The sequence below is a fragment of the Acanthopagrus latus genome, chromosome 1, assembly GCF_904848185.1.
Source record: "Acanthopagrus latus isolate v.2019 chromosome 1, fAcaLat1.1, whole genome shotgun sequence".
NCBI classification, from domain to species: Eukaryota; Metazoa; Chordata; class Actinopteri; order Spariformes; family Sparidae; genus Acanthopagrus; species Acanthopagrus latus.
In genome coordinates, this window is record NC_051039.1 from 20,356,850 (window position 1) to 20,373,646 (window position 16,797).

At 39.7% G+C, this 16,797-nt stretch overlaps 1 protein-coding gene across 1 annotated transcript; it reads left to right on the top strand.

Annotated features, from left to right (window-relative positions):
- The first annotated feature begins 1,351 nt into the window (after nucleotides 1–1,351).
- LOC119023287 (NAD(P)(+)--arginine ADP-ribosyltransferase 2-like) lies at nucleotides 1,352–3,668 on the top strand. The gene is made up of 3 exons (XM_037105107.1): nucleotides 1,352–1,374; nucleotides 1,498–1,595; nucleotides 2,691–3,668. Exons 2-3 carry the CDS (start codon nucleotides 1,521–1,523, stop codon nucleotides 3,438–3,440), a joined length of 825 nt encoding a protein of 274 aa, XP_036961002.1. The 5' UTR covers nucleotides 1,352–1,374; nucleotides 1,498–1,520; the 3' UTR covers nucleotides 3,441–3,668.
- The last annotated feature ends 13,129 nt before the right edge of the window (nucleotides 3,669–16,797 follow it).

A 16,797-nucleotide genomic window follows, 5' to 3' on the forward strand; every position in this document is an offset into this window, starting at 1 on the left:
TCTTAAAGAGAAAGCTGTAAAGCTGAGGGAAATTGCAAAGGCATTTGGTCCTCTGTTAATATAAACATATTAATTGTTCCAGCTTTGACCTAACCATAGTAGATGACACGTTACACTGCTAGTCATATGCATATAAGGCCTCAGGTTACTGAAACCTCCTAGATGACTGTGCCGTGGTCTGTTCATGAAAGCACCAGACAGCTAGCAATCGTATTTTAGCTGCAAGAAGCAGATATTGTTGGATGAACATGTGAACCATGTTGACAGATTATAAGCAATGAGTTTTTCTTGATTCAGAATGAATGTTTCCTTGTGAAGTTGATATTATTCTTTATGACAGGGTCTTTTTACCTGGCCTCACATGCAGAACAACTTTTTCACAGTTTCATATTCAACCACAGGTTTTGTTGCTTGTGGCCTCTGACAGGAAATTAATTTGGTTTAACACAACCGACACACGCTTTATGCTCGGGGCTCAAAACTGTCCCACCACTTGACAATAATTTGACTAAACATTTTACTTCAGTCGATTCAAAATTCTTAAATTGTGTGAGGCGACCAACACATAGTAAAATATTTCGGTACAGTTTTGACAATTAAGTGCACCTTTGGATGAGATTTTACTTTGTCTTTGTTCTTCTGCTTTTTTTGTTTTTTGTGTAGGTCATGCTATTTAATTTTGTTGTATTTTATATAACGTATGTATATAACATACATCAAAAGTCAAGACAAAAAGACGTGTACCTTCAGTGTGAGCTACTGGGGATCCAATTAACAGTAAACAGTAAAGTTTAAATGTGAAACTACACCCCAAACCAATTTTATGCAAACCATTCATGTCTGCTGCTACACTCATATGGCAGACTCATTTCAATGCAACATATCTGCAATGCACCTTTTCAAACCACAATTTCACACCTCAGTGTCTGTGAACAGGTCTTGGTGCTACTGCATGTGTAAAAAAAACAAAGAAAAAAGACTCCAGTGGAAGCTTTACATATCTTGATATTGCCTGTAGTAATAAAATGTGGGAATTAACGGATTGTATTAGCTACATTTGACTGATTTATGATTATTTCCTCTAAAAAGAAGGAAAGAGGGAAGCTTCAGATTGTGTCTTAAAGGTGTCAAGTCATTTGTTTTTTGGAAGATGAACCACATTTCCTTTGAAATGATAGCGCAGACTGAGGTCAACACACACACACACGTGCACACACATTTATGCTTTGTACGTGTCAAAGTGTGAATGTAGGCGTTTGAGTGTGTGTGTGTCTGGGCAGATTTGGTGTCCTGTCTTGGACGCGGTGGGGTATATAAGTCCTTGATATTCACAACTAATGTATCTTGCTCAACACTTTCTCGACTGAAAGACTGGTGAGTTTGTATTTCAAAACACATGACATGATATGAGATTTTTAATTCATCAAGCCATTTTTTTTTTTTTCGTTGCTGATGTCAAATGTGTGTCTTGTACATTTTATGTGTGTGTGAATTCAGAAGCTGTGTGACTGCCTGCTGTGATGAAGGGGACGATGCTGACTTTCGCTACGGTGTGTTTGCTCCTTTGCTGGATGCAGCCTGTGGGCTCCATGAAGGTGGGTGGCACTTTCAATCCAGTTACGTCTCCATTATGTGAAAATCCCTGGGAATGCTTTAGGCTTGACATATATTAATGTAGTGTAAATAATGTCTCATGATGTTGAGTTGAAAATGGAAAATTTGAAAAAAAAAAAAAAAAAAGGCTTAGCATTAATGTTGTTAACCTGGAGATCAATCAGATAAGCCTCACTAAATCTGACACGGCTCAGTAAGCTCCAGGTCAAGGGAGCACACCAAGTACCATGAAAAATAAACACAAAAGACATCTGTTTATTTTGAGAACTATTAATGTTGATATTCTTGAGGGAGAGAGAAAGCAACAATTTATGCAGTTTTAACATGGCAGCGAATCTGCCTTGCTTAATCCTCAAATTAAGGGAACCGACATCTCACATTTTGCGGAAGCCATTAATCCTTGTGTATCTCTTTGGACCAACAATATCATCTTCCCAACAGGTAGTTTCTAAAAATAATTCATGAATTAATGGCTCTTTCATGTCAATCGTCATGTGACCTCAGTGAGATATAAAATCAAGAGTGCCTGTTTGAGGATGTCTACACGTTAAAAAGATACCTATGTAAGTTTGCATGCTAACCAATTAGCCCCTAGCCAATTTGAAACTCAAGAGTTGATGCATGGTTAACTGAGCTAGTTAGCTTAGGTTAGCCGTTATCTGAGGTTAACTTTATGCAGCTGGCTCATTTAAGTGTCTGTAGCCTGTGTGACATGAAGTTAGTCTAGGTCTAATTTATGCAGCTGGCCCCAGGCTGTGATGCTCATACTGCTTTTGTCAACAGGGGCCAATCGATATGAACTGAAAGTGTTCCGTTGCTGCTTTAAGAAGAGAGATAAAACACCAGTCACACTTCTTTCATCTAGAGTACGTAGAGGTAGTGCCGAGGGGATTGTCACGGTGTCGCCAGCATCTGAGTCAGGTCTAGTGCAGTCTGGGTTTATAGTATTTGCGAATGTCTATACAGCAAATACCTCAATCATCATTAAGTCAGCTACACATTGTCACATTGGTGCAAACAGCATCTAAATCAAATCCAAATCTTTCCTCTTATTTTTTTTCTTTCCCCTCCTCCAGATCGGTTTCATCTACCGTCAAAAACAAGATGCTCCCTCGGTCATCAAATTGGACATGGCTGAAAATGCTGTTGATGACATGTACTTTGGCTGCAACGCAACAATGACAAAGATGGTCGAGAACACATTCTTTAAAAAAGAGAACACTGGACAGTTTAAAATAGTCTGGAAACGTGCACAAAGTTGTACAAATAAAAATGTGAAATACAAGGAGAATGGGGATGGGGCTTTAACTAAGGATCACTTGCAAGCAATCTGTGTGTATACAGCTGGTTCAAGAGAGTGCTTTTATGAGAAATTTAATGAAGCCGTCCGGACCGGGAGAAAAAACTTCCCATTCCACTCTTTACATTTCTGGCTGACATCTGCAATACAGATCCTCAGTAATGATAGAAATTGTCTCACTACTTACCGCAGATCCAAGGCTGTGTTTAACGGCAAACAAGGACAAATGATTCGGTTCGGATCCTTTACCTCCAGCTCTAAGAAGAAAGACCTGACACACTTTGGGACCAAGTCCTGCTTTGAAATAAGGACTTGTTCTGGTGCTTACCTGAAAAATTACCCAACCCTTAACAATACGGAGGAAGAGGTGCTCATCCCACCTTATGAGGTGTTCCAGATAACCAAAATAGTGAACAATGGTCTGCTTGACTGTGAGATTGGGTATGTCCTGAAGAGCAAAGGAATTCTAAGCAATCTAAACTGCAACATGATAAAAAAAAAGACCAGTGGTTCTTCGGCTGGCTGAGCTAAGTTAAAACCAATTTGGGAATTTAGTTTTGCTCAGTAAACTGCAAGTTATTTTGCTTAAATCCAAGCTCATCGCAATATGCCCAAACATTCTCCTCAACCTATAGATTCATACTTCGGGTTTTGGGCTTATATCATCGCAGGCCAAAGTTTTCACCTTTCTCCAGCATATCTTATAATGCAGCAGCAGCAGAAGCATTTCTGATGTTTTTTCTTTCACTTTTATCAACATTTCAAGAATGTTTTGTTTTGACATCCTCTGAATGAATTCAATAAAGCTTTAAAAAGCAGTTTTTGTGTTTGTGTTCCCCTTTGAATAGCAAAAGATAATTCACCTCAAGGTGATGCACTATAAAGGTTTTTATTTGGCTTAACTTTAGAAAACAAACATAACTGATTATCTCAGAATTACCATGTAAAGTAGAATATTCAATATTAATTATTATTAGTTATTATTATTATGTTATTAGTAGTTATTATTATTATCATTACTTTACTTGGTAATTGTGAGGTAATTGTTTTCCTCAGTTGTTTTAAGTAAAGTCACACTGTGAGATTTTCAGATGTGGATTTAATTAGAATTTTGATTCGACTTCATCATCGTTGAGGGTAACATTCTGCAGTATTGAGATATAAAGTGCTTATTGTCAAGTGTGTCATAACCAGAACATCCAGGGTGTACCAATGCACTCATCTTGTGACCGAGTTACTGTGTCATCAGAATCAAACTATTTTTTATTGATTACATGACAGCTGGTTCAGTTATAGAAGGTAAGTGTAAACACAAGCAAATCATATTTCCTCTTTTATGTTGGTGTCATACCCTCATGTGTCACGTGGTCCTTGCCTGTGTTCCAACAGTTAATCACTCCCTGTGTATTTAAGCCTGTGTTTCCCCCTGCCTCTTCACTGGTTCATCTGTTTTCTGGTCCTGTCTTCCCATCATGTTTTCCTGTGCTTGTTTCCTGATTCCATTAGTTATCTGGTTTGACCTTCATATTGGTTTTTGCTCTTGGATTACTCCTGTTTTGTTAGCTGCCTGTTGTTTGGCCTGATGTTTGGCCTTCATTAAAGGTCACTTTTAGTTTTCAACTTTCCTGCCTCAGAATACATTTGGGTCCCTTTTTTTTTTTTGTTAAACCTGACACCAAGGATACAGTAGACCATTAGATTGATATGGCCTCACCCTCTACTGTGCCTTGCCTCCCACTGGGGTGCATGATGAGTCACCAAGATACCAAAACTTGTAGGTGTAGGTGAGGAATTAACTTCAGTGGCCACGGCAAAATGCCAGTTTGTGAGCACTGTGTTCCTCACAGTGCTCTGACACTAAGTGCCCATGGGTGATCAACAAAATCCTTGTCATCCAAATTGAAAAGGAAATATATTTAATTAATTTTATTCATAAAACTTTCACGCATTCTGACTCACATACCAGCCACTGGCTAGTCTACGCTTGAAGTGGCCTTACCCTGGAATTCAATAACCTTCACGATTAAAAAGATGGACAAGATGTTCACTGTAGTGGACTGTAAGTGTCTTTCAAAAGTGGCTTTCAATATGTCCTGAAGCCTCTAACAATTCCTTGACGGCAGAAAGGATGATTACAAATTCAGGACTAACAACGTACAAAACTACTGTTGTACAAGTTTGCTTGTAAAGGGGAAAGTGTGGATGGATCTGCATAAAAATAATTTCTAACACAACTGTTAGTCAGCCAACTTGTGCAGTCAGAAAACAACACACTGGAAAGTCAGAAATGCATCACTTGTCTGGTTAACAGCCACATTTCCTTTAGCGGTCTCAGAAAGCTCAAAGCAAAACCCTCCATCTTGTGCACAGTGCAAGCAAGCTTGACAACATGCATGCTACTATGTTACACCCACATAGATGCTTTATGTTTTCATTAAAGATGCATACAGGTCACTCACATGCTTGCATGCATTTAAAGAGTGAGTTTATTGCTGTCAGCTGTTACAGTGTAGCTGCAGGTAATATGACAATGTGTTCCCATCGTCCATGAAAAGCCTCTTCAGATGAACCTGTTAACATTTGGCATGTATACACACACAATATGATTATTAAGACAATTTGCATCTGCCACAGATTTCAAAATTAAACACAGCTGCTTATACACATCTTGCTTGAATGCAGCTCTTATGATTTTCGTGTGTGTGTGTGTGTGTGTGTGTGTGTGTGTGTGTGTGTGTGTGTGCTCACACACGTTCATTGCTAAAGGTGCACCTGTAAGTCACAGTCACAAAACTACCAGGTGGGCAGTTGAGATAAAGGTCAAAGATGAAGTGGGTGCTCCTCTGGCCTGCATGTGTTGTGATGTTGTAATGAAACTTTACGACTGTGAAGTTGAGACGAATAAAATGGAGGGTGAGGGTGTGGCCTGACCCATGAATACATTTATAATGTAGTAATGACTGCTAAGTATTCATGGGTTGGATCAAGGAAATGCTGACTGGTGATCCCATCGCCACGTGTCTCTAGTTGTATCTAGTTAGACTTTAGAAAATGTTTGATACTCTGTTCAAAGAGATAACTGTACATAACATTTGAACATTACTTTATTGTTCCCCTGAGCTTGACGTCCATTACCAGTGAGAAAGAAATATTTCCAATAGTCCTTCTATCAGCATGTTAGCTGTTAATGTATTCTAGTCATGCTAGCTAACACTGGCTAGGTCCAGAAGTGACAAACTTATTTCACATATTAAATGTACTGTCATTTGGTCCAAATATTTGTTACAATAAATGTTACAACAAAAGTAGTGTCATAGTGCATTTCATTATTGAAACACTATATACATGCTGATATCGTAAAACAAACAATTTATTAAAATGGGAAAGAAAAAAGAAAACATTTGATTGGTGACAATCAAACCAAATTGTTTACTGGATACTTGGGATATTAAATAATTAGATTCTAAAACCATATATCAAAGAAAGAATGCAATGCAATTACATAAGAAAAAAATATGGGTCATTTTTGACCTGTACTGCCCTTTGGAGGGGGGATCTACAGCTTGTGCATCAAAAGGTTGCTAGTGAAAACATTAACAATGTGCCAGTGATCCAGCATGGACATTATTAACAAGAAGAATTCAACCATAATGATTAATCTGATTATTTTTACACCCATGATATCAAAATGTCTTCTCAGAAAAAGGTCCTTTGAAAGGTGTGATGTTTCATAATATTCCAGCAGATGGCAGCATTGTCTAACTATTTGGTCACCAGTCATTGCTGTTCCCAACACTGTGCTCCTGTTCTTCTGAATGTGTGTGTGTGTGTGTGCGTGCATGTGTGTGAAACATGCATGGGTATGTCTAACCCCTACAGCACTTTTGATTATATTCAATTTTATAGTCAGTCGAGGCAACACGGTGAGAAGGGGGTTACAGGGGGGAAGGCAGGGCATGTTGGAGAGATAAAGAGAGAGGAGCGGGGAGGAACGAATGGATTGCACAAAGGGAGGGAGGGAGGCAAGACACAAGATGCTCTCAGAGTCGATAAGAGGAAAAGTCGGGGGTAAGGGTGGGTTGGTTTTTCAGGAAGAAAGGACAAAAAATAAATAAACAGAGCAAGGTAGGCATCAGTCGGAGAATAGGAATCAGTCTCCTGTTGCACTGCAGGCCCAGCAGAGAGACAAGAGACGGACAGGCATAGCCAGGTGCGCAGACTGTGAGAAGACAGGAAGCACACAGGGAAGTAAGAGTGCAAGCAAAAAGGGAATGTGAAGCGAGCAAGATGATGGGAGGGATTGTCGGAGCGTAGACATTTGGTTTGGCTTTGGCATACCTTGGAGAGGAAGAGAGGAAGGCAGTAACACAGCGAAGAGGGAGAGGTAGAACAAGTCTAGACCCAGCAGAGAATGAGCACTGTACAAACATACACAGTAAGGTGTTTGTGTGTGTGTGTGTGTGTGTGTGTGTGTGTGTGTGTGTGTGTGTGTGTGTGTGTGTGTAGGGAAGATGCAGTTTTCAGTGAATTACCTCCAGCTGAGAAAAAAAATGAATGTTGCTTAAAAATACAGAGGGATGCAATGGCATGAATGGGGAGAAAGGGACTCAAGAGTCAAGATGCAGGGCACATTCTATATTAATGAAATATCTCCAGCAGAGAGAGAGATAGAGAGAGAGAGAGGGAGAGAGAGAAAGAGGTGGTTTGGAAATGGGACAGCGGCAAGAGGGGGAGAGTGTCTGGAAGATCCGAAAACGTAAAAGTGACGGGAAAAGAAATTAAAATGTGGGAATGTGAGTGGAGGAGTGAGAAGAGAGTGTGGACTGGGTGGGTGGCAGGAGAGTGGGGTTTGAGGGTAAATGAGGAAAAGTAAGTCTGAGGCTGCAAAGTTAAAGAGTAAGTGAGCAAAAGGAAGGATAGTGCAAGACATCAGCGAAAGGGGGCAGAAAAGAAGGAAGGCATCCAGATGAGGGAAAGTAGTGAGGAAAGAAAGGGAGAGAGGAGGAAAGTATGGGGCAACATAGGACTGATGAGAGAAGAGAGCAGAGCAGTAGCAGTAGGCTTGCAGGGGGAGGAAGTAAAGTCGAGAATGAAGTGTGAAATAATCAGCAATTAAGGCATATTTTTGTGAGGTTTTATAAAAGAATCTAACGAAGGTTGGGGACAAAAAAGATGAAGACGGGAAAGGCAGATTTGAAATGTGTGTAAGACGAGAGATGTATGGCCTCCTGTTCAGCGGAGGTGGGGAGAGGCTTGAATGAACGAAGGACTTGTAAGGGAAGGAATGGGAGACAAAGCTCATAGCGGAATATTTACAGCACCAACCTACCATTAACTATGGGCTATTGCAGCATGAATAAGAGGATTCATTACAAACAGAATTACTACAGTAGGTGTAAATTACACAGCATGAGCTCACGTTGATGATCGAAGAAAACAGACAAATTCTAATCATCGTCTGTCACGCATTTAGCTATTCATTCAGTAGGCGTATATCATGCTTTGCTTCTACTTTAGGCTGCATGTTTTCATTCCATATATTTATATTTATACCCCCAGTGCCTGCTGTAAATGCTGCACGCTGTTTACATCGTAGAGCAAATGGAATATTAAACCGAAGCAAACGCAAAGTTGCAACACAAAGAAACCTTGATTTTGACCTGAGGTTTATCGGAAGCCATTTTATTGCTTAATACTTGTAATTAATCAATAAAGTTGAATGTAATGTAATCTAATTTGATTTACTTTTTATTCATTTTTTTAACATTTCTACAAATCTTGCTTTCCATAAAATCTATCTATGTTATGGGAAGATTATGGTATGGTATTAAGTATGAGGAGTGGACAAAGCTCGTGCACAGATCACGGTTACAGTTAGCACAGCTAAGGGCAATAGTTAGGTAAAGGTCTGTAAAGGCAAATTCCTGTGTGAGGTGTCTCACTTCCTGCCCCACAAAATAAGGTCATGCTAATGGCACCGGCATCAGTGATTCCTTGGACACTGCTTCTGTGCTAATGCCAAAATCGGAAGGCTTGTGTTAGAGTCCCATTAGAGTTCTGCAGAAGATATTTCATTAAATTCACATTCTAGAGAGTGGAGAGACCAAAACAAGTCCCGATAGTGCAGGCTGAGAGCGATGACGTAAATGTGTAAAGAGGCACATGGGAGGGGCGGAGGTGATTTAGGGAAGGGTTTTAGTTTAAGTGAAGGCGGGCGAGGAGAGGGGATGGAGATAATGTGGACGGACGCGGTGCTGGATGGATAATGATGAGTGAGAGTAAGCCAACACGTTAGAGAGCAGGGGAGGTCTATGTAAAAGAGATATTAGTGAGTTACCACCAGCTGAGGATGGCTGGATGAGGCATAAAGATGGATATTTTTAGCATGTTTTATTAGTGGATTTGCTCCAGCTGATATCAAGGATGAAAAGCAAAACAGGACAGGGGGAGAGACACTGCAGACACATGGAGGTAGACGGCAACACGAGTCAGTCCATGGATGTGAAGTGATGGCGGAGGGAGACAAGCTGCAAAAAGCGAAGTGAGATGAGGGGGTTTCGCGTCCAGCGAATCAGATCCGGCAGATACGTTGAGAGTAGAGGGAGGAGTGGGAGGAGGGAGAGAGGGAAGTGGACGAAGGAGGCAACGAAAGACGAGGGGAGAGAGGTATATAGGTAATATGTTTCGGTGAGTTAGTGCCAATAGACACCGCAGTGGAGATCCTCTTCAAGTAGGTCACAGAGGCTGCAGAAACGGAGATGTATCATATATGGCAGCACAGCATTGTGTTTGTGCGTGTGTGTGTCTCCCATTGTTTCCTTTACATACAGTTGTGAGAGGGCTGCGCGTGTGTTTGCGTGTGTGTGCATATCATAGTAAGTCAAGCAGCTTTGACAGGGCGCAGATGCAGAGGCGGGCGAGGAGAGACTGTTCCCTCTCCCTCTTTCATGCTCCTCACTCCTCCCATTTTTCTATTCATTTTATTCATCAGTCGTAGCATCCTCTGCCTTCTCCCCTCGCCTTTCTAATTTTACGACTTCACTTCATCTTACTCTTCAGTGCTTTTATTTTTTTTTTCTTCCAAAATTCTATTCTTTATTTCCCTTTCCACACGCCCTCTGTTTCAATGTGAGTCATGTTATTTAGCGACCTTGTGAAATAACTGGCATAACCCCAAATAAGTAATGCGCTGCATTCACTGTCACGGATACAACTTTATAAAGTCAAGGTCTTACTCTCCTCTAGCAAACGATGGTGACGATGGTAAGTCTAATATACCAGATTACTTTTCTTCATGCCAACCTTATTTCACACGAAGGGAAGCACACATTTCTGTTTGATATCAACAGCTTCTTTTTAAGCACTGAGCAATGTATCGCTACATCTCAGCAGCAGTGGATGTTAGTGGATGCATTCAAACCTGTCCACCGTAAAGCTGTAGTTTTGCTGAAATCTACTGAGCTGATATTTATCCTGGCGATTGGGGTTGTTTTAGGATGAGACATTGGGACAATTTCCAGCTGTGTTCGTGGTGACACAAAACATCTTTTCTGATCCCTAACCCTTTTTTGTTTGCCTAAACCTAACCAGACCAATAAGCTCAGTGTTGCCAAAGCTTAAAATTAAAAACTGAACTCAAAGTAGGGTTAAGTTTCAACATAGAGAAATGTAAGGTTTAAGCATATACATGTTGTGCAGAAATGTTTATTGCTAATGTATTCTGGCGACTGGGGTTGAAATACAGCTCCAGCAATCTTCAGTGAATGTTATTTTTTTTTTAGCTATTATTTTGTAGGTACAAAACCCTGCTAACAAATGATCACCATCTTGTGGAATGATATAGTATGTTGTGTAAACGGGATGGGCAAAACCCAAGAAAATCATTTGGATGTGATACCAAGTTACACCAGGGCCAGAACACCAACATTAATAGTGATACAGATAGTTGGAAACGGAGGAGCTGTGTGTCAAGATGACTCATTTTCTGCTGTTCTTTGTTAATGACTAAATTCTCTCTAAGCCAGATCCAGCGTCAGATGGATCACACTGGATAACTCCAAATATGATTATGTATCGGTTGTATAGCCATCATAGCACTTATGCACTTAAGGTATCTTTGATATATAGCAGCTACTGTGCTCAGACGAGGGCTTGAAAAAATCTTACTTTACTTCTTACTTCATCAATGGTGACATGGTTGAAGTGGTTTCTTTTTTTTGTGACAAATGTACATATTGTACAAGCCATATAGTGCAAACTCTTCTTTTTTTAATATAATCACACAATTAATGAATGTATCATCTTGTTGTTGTTCATTAATCCTAACTTCCTCTCTTGTTTGCATTTGATCAACCTTTATCCAAAGTTTTCCACATTTACTTCTGACCTTTATGAGCTATCCTGTAGGGCAGAATAATCACCTCCAACTAGGAGCAAAGGTTATTATTGTCTTATTAGATGGCAGGCACTGAGTAGTGGATGTTTTTTTTTTTTTAACACTAGAATTACTTGAAGAATTGCAACCTCTAACCCTCATAACAATTACACTACAGAAGATACCCAGGCATTGTTTTTCCTGTGTGAACATGTATTTTGTATTCTCTTTCTAACTCTGTCCTTTTGTACACATTTCTGTTAAGGTTTATTCAAATGATGGTGGTACTCAGCGGGCATTCCTAAGTAGTGAATAACCCTCTGAAAGACCTCTAAATATCACTGTTTCATGAAATCCACTTCATGATGATTGTGAGAGGCGTTATTTTGCCCTGACACGATTGGCTAGAGCAGCGCCTTGTAGTTAAGTGAAGCGAAAGTTGCAGCAAAACACGTTCAAGCCATAAAGTATTATCTTATATATTTTGTTTCATGACAGGTGATTAAAAAAAGGGGGGGTGAAAGAATTACACTGAGATGAAAATAATAATAATAAGTTTTGGGTTGTTGGAGTTGCATTTTTGAGCAATCAGTAAGAACCTTCAAACTTCACACTGTGTGTGCTGAATAACAGTGTGGAGTGCATTAAACAATATGGAAGGACAATATGCACACACCAGGCAGAATAGTATAGTTTGTATAGCTACCAAAGGGATCACTTTGTGGTGGGAGCTTTGGGAATCACATGAAGAGGCATTCTTTAAATGATCTTCAACATATGCAATTTTAGGCAATGTACAGTGGGGATAAATCCAAGGGTATACTTACGATAGCGTTAACCGACCAAGTACTGAATTTTGATTGTCCCCTTTCTCACCTGGTCAGATAACGTATGAACGAATAAGGAAATACATTTTACATACAAGCCTCAAGTCAGCACGGCCTCAGCAGAACCTACCAGACTGCTTCAAAGTGAACAAGTTGCTTCACAGTAATGCTCCCTCTCTCCCCTGCCTTTTTCTCCCCTGCGTTCTGACTTCTTTCCCTCTGTCTCTCTGCCCTTCTTTTTTTTCTCTCCAGCTTACTATCAGGTAGCGTACAGTGGCAGCAACAGCGGCGGTTGTCCCCAGTGCCGTACTATCACTCTCACTTCCTGCTGTACTTCAAATGAACTGCTCTGAAGGTAACAGTGGTTGGGAGTCAGGAGTCACGCCGAAGTTTCCAGAAATAATAATGAAAACACTGTGCCCTGTGTGTGTGTGTGCGTGTGCATGTGTGTACGCGCGCGTGTTTATTTTCTCAAACAGACTGGTACAGATTGATGGAACCGCAAGTGGAAACAGAGGCGTACAGGCTTTGCGGCTGATGATAAAGGACATGAAAACGTGGCACAGTCAGGTGGAGTAAGCACAAATGATGAGTGACAGACAGAACAAATGGATGGGACATGCTCACAATCACCTTAGAAACAAATGGCATGTGGAATAGCGTGCATTGTGCAGCTCTAAAAGGCTTTAGATGCTGAACAATGAAACATTATATAAGGTATGGTTAAATCTGCGGGAGGCAAGAGCTTTGTGTGAAATTATCCCCCTCCTATAGTCTAACAGGTGGAATTCAACAGACAGCAACATCTCTTTCGCACTAATGGAGACCCAGTAGATTTGCCCTATTTACTGAAATTACATTCCTCTGCTGGGTATAGACTCTGTAGGGAAATGTTCTGAGCCAGCAGGAAGCGACACATCGTCACAGCTTCTACAATGATGTGTAGGCACAAAGATGGCCGGACTGAATATACAGATCTAAAAAAAAAAAAGAAAAGAAAAGAAACTCCAGTATATTGTAGATGCAGGTGAAATATTTCAAACATGAAAATCAAAAATCCACAATCTCAGAATATTCAAAAATCAATCAAAAATGATTTCTAATACAGAAATGTAGAACCTCTGAGAGGTATATTCATTTATGCACTCAATATTTGGTCGCTGGCTCTTTTAGAGGACATAACATTCTGACCACTGAAGCATTTAATCTGCTGGAAGGTTTAATTCCAAATGTAAAAATTATTAATTTTATTAATTTGTGTAGTCTGTGATGTGATGATCAAGTGATATCACTTGAGTCAACATTGTTTTATGGGTTTGAAAGAAGTTCTTAACAGACCTCTGCTTGAAGTGCTCTTTTAATACAGTTCATTAATGAGTTCATTAATGAGCCCTGTCAAAAAAAATAAATAAATAAATGATCACGTGAACCTACAATACCATGAGAACAATGCTCAACCTCACACTCTCCCAGGTTTCATTTGTAACTACTGTCTATATATTATGTGGAATGTCAACTGGTTAGTTTGCATATCCTAAAATGGTCCAATAAACATAAATTGTTGTATGAACATTAGAGTACTTCAAAACTTGTTAGCTCAGAGATCTAGATTTTCACCATAAGCAAATCAATTAAACCCATTTCAGCATCGCAGCCTATTTACAGGTCATTACATGCAGAATCTTTCAGTCTGTTTATAGCGACAGAATGCTTATCCTCTGTTATCAATCAACAATTTTTTCGTTTTGTCAGCGTTTCCTTTTTACTTTGAGTTCACAAGCATTCAGCTGAAAATCTGTGTGCCTTATGAATATACTAAAACTTCCTGGCCCTCTGACACCAGAGCTTATTACCATCTGTTTCCATTTTTGAATAGACAATATTGATAATATAGTTTGTGCGTCTGTGTATTCATATGCTTTACCCACTCTTTGGTGTTACTTGTATTGAACTGGAACCATCCTAACACATCGTCACCCTCTAACGGGAGTGTGTTACAGGCTCGTGGCCAGCGGGAAGTAGATTCCCACCACGTACTACAGCAGAGCCAGAATATTAATGCTCTTCTTATTGATGTCTTTTTAAATCTCTACTGCTAAATTAGATTTTGGTTGTGACTTCAGCAATATGCTTTTGTTAATATATAGATCTAATTTAAAGCTCTAAACAGATAGACAGCTTATTTTGATTTATGGACATAACAATGATTTTCACAAGCTCCTGGCTCAAAACGTGTAGTTATAAGTTTGAAGCCAATTTGTATTTGATGGAGTAACAGGCTAGTGTGGTAGTTTGGATTAGTTAAGAGGGTTTTGGCCAACAGCTACACTTGTATTATCATTTACTGATGTCCCTTAAAACCCTTGGACAGCCTTCTTTAGAAAAACTTGAATGAGTTGAAACAGTTAAATCATTGCTCTCCTCTAAACTAAAGCTCCTTCAATAACAGTGCAGTTTTTTGTGTGATTTTGTGAGATAAACTATTTGTAGGATTATAATCAAAATATTGTTAATATTTAATTTTTATGATTAGAATATATTTTTTATTTCAATCAAAAAATACATCTACAGAGCTTGTAGGCAAGTGCAGAATATAAAAAAAAATAATTTAAAACAGTATTATGAATTGTATACATACTATGCATGCATATTAGCAATGTCAGCTAGCATTACTTTCAGGAGGTAAAGTGTTTCTCATCAGGCAGTATTGACTCAATTTTAATTTAAATTGTGTCCCACAGTCTGCACACTTTTCTCGAAAGTAACTCCCACTAGGATTTGCAGTTTCATTTAAAGAATTTGGGGAATTTGTTTTGGATTCGTGTTTAGTTTGATGTGTGTTCTACAGTCCATATTCTCCAATGGCCTGTGCGAACGCTGCAGGGAGCACTGAGTTTGTTTTCTGATCAGTGTTGTTGTTTGGCATGCATCTGCCACACCCCGCTGAGAGAAACTGATGGGAGAAAGAGAACGTGATTAATGAAGTTCCTTCGCAGGGACATGTCCAAGAAGAGTTGTCATGGTAAGCGTGACAAAAATCAATGTGTTCCCTTTCTTTCTTCTTTTTGAATATATTGTCATCGACACCACAGACATCCCTGAAGAGACAAAACTCGCCAAGTTTCTCTGTGAACTCCAACCAATTATACTACAGGTGGGTGAAGGCACATGTAGGTCCTTATCATGAATTACTGTGTGTTTTTATTATACTGGAACAATGAATATTATTGGATGAATTCGTGTCATGTGTGCTGGCGACTCATTACCCTGGATGCTGCCAAATCAAAAAGTGAACTCTACCAAGATTGACATTACATATCTTGTCATGGGCAGAGCTACAGACGGTATGAAAACAGTTGTGTAATGTCCCCTGTGGCTCTGGAGGCCGTGGCTGGGAGACAAAGTCCTTGGTTATAGCTGGAACCAACTGTTTTCAGCCAATTCTTACACAGACATGAACAAAACAATCCGTTTGGGACCGACGAACAGAAATGATTCACTCACAATCATAATGTGAGATGTTTCTAAGGAAAAGACATACTTGTATTCTGTCCCTTTGAGCAAGCTCTGGAGATGTATTGGAGTATATCAAAGTGTACCTACATTTAAACTATTTTCATCACTGCCTCTATATTTTTCTTAACCACAGATCCTTTGCTAACTGGAAAGATGGGTGGTAAAGCAGTGCGCTTCAGCAAGTATCTGTCTGGCTTAATTGTGGTGGTTTTATTTGATACTCTTCAGAAAAATCATCACTTAAGTGCAGCGTTCTCTCAGCGTTGCACATTGGGTGTTGTTTGATGTTGAGAAAACATGGTGCCAAAGGATCTGATGTCTGATGGTGTAAACTTAAACGGATATTCATTTTTTAGGTGGGTTCTGTAGTTGTTTTGGACAGATTTTCCTGTCAACTCTACAGAAGAACATTGCAAACTTCCTACACTGTTTGTTAACTAACTAGGGGCGCTCTGACTCTCATCTGCCATGTAATACACTGACTATGGATAAACACCTCATACAACCCCACTTCAAAAAATTCAAACTATCCCTTAACTATAGTGTTGGCAAGTGGTATGTTTATTTTCACTACTGGGATTTATGTTTGCGCTGAAGTTCATTCCAATTTTTTCTTCCTTTGAGAGGCAGGTTGCATCGTTTTTTTTTTTGTCCTCATGGAGGATGTATGAGTTGAACTTGTTTGAGTAGGTTTAGGATTATTTATCCTTACAGGGACAGAATTGTCCCTCTTTACCAGATTGGGACATATATGTGACACTCACGCGGTTATCTTATTAAGAAAACAATGTCCCCTGTGGTTTCGGTGGTTGGAAAAACATCAAATCAGTGCCAAGCGTAGTTAAAAGATAATCTGATGTGTCTGTGGGATCCCTGCAGAAGAAAGATTGATTAAAGCCTACATCTCTACTGTGTTGGAACAGGATCTGTAAGGTCTGCGGCATCCTCTCTTGAGAGAGCGTGATGCTGGGTTTGGAAAGTGTCCCAGCGTATGTAAAAAAATGTGCCCACTGACATCCTACATAGTGCTGAGGCTTCAAGCAAAACCCTGAACGTCACCTCTCATCTCTTTCACCATGCACGTCTCTCTCTGTTCTCACTGCTGATGTCTCCCTCTTCTGCCTACCTCTCTTTTCCCCCATAGATCTTTTTTCTACTTCGTCGGA

What these genes read in the sequence shown, in the direction of transcription:
- LOC119023287 (XM_037105107.1), top strand. Translation starts at nt 1,521, where the DNA reads ATGAAGGGGACGATGCTGACTTTCGCTACGGTGTGTTTGCTCCTTTGC. An exon ending in AGCCTGTGGGCTCCATGAAG is followed by an intron (nt 1,596 to 2,690) that starts GTGGGTGGCACT and finishes CCCCTCCTCCAG; the next exon opens with ATCGGTTTCATCTACCGTCA.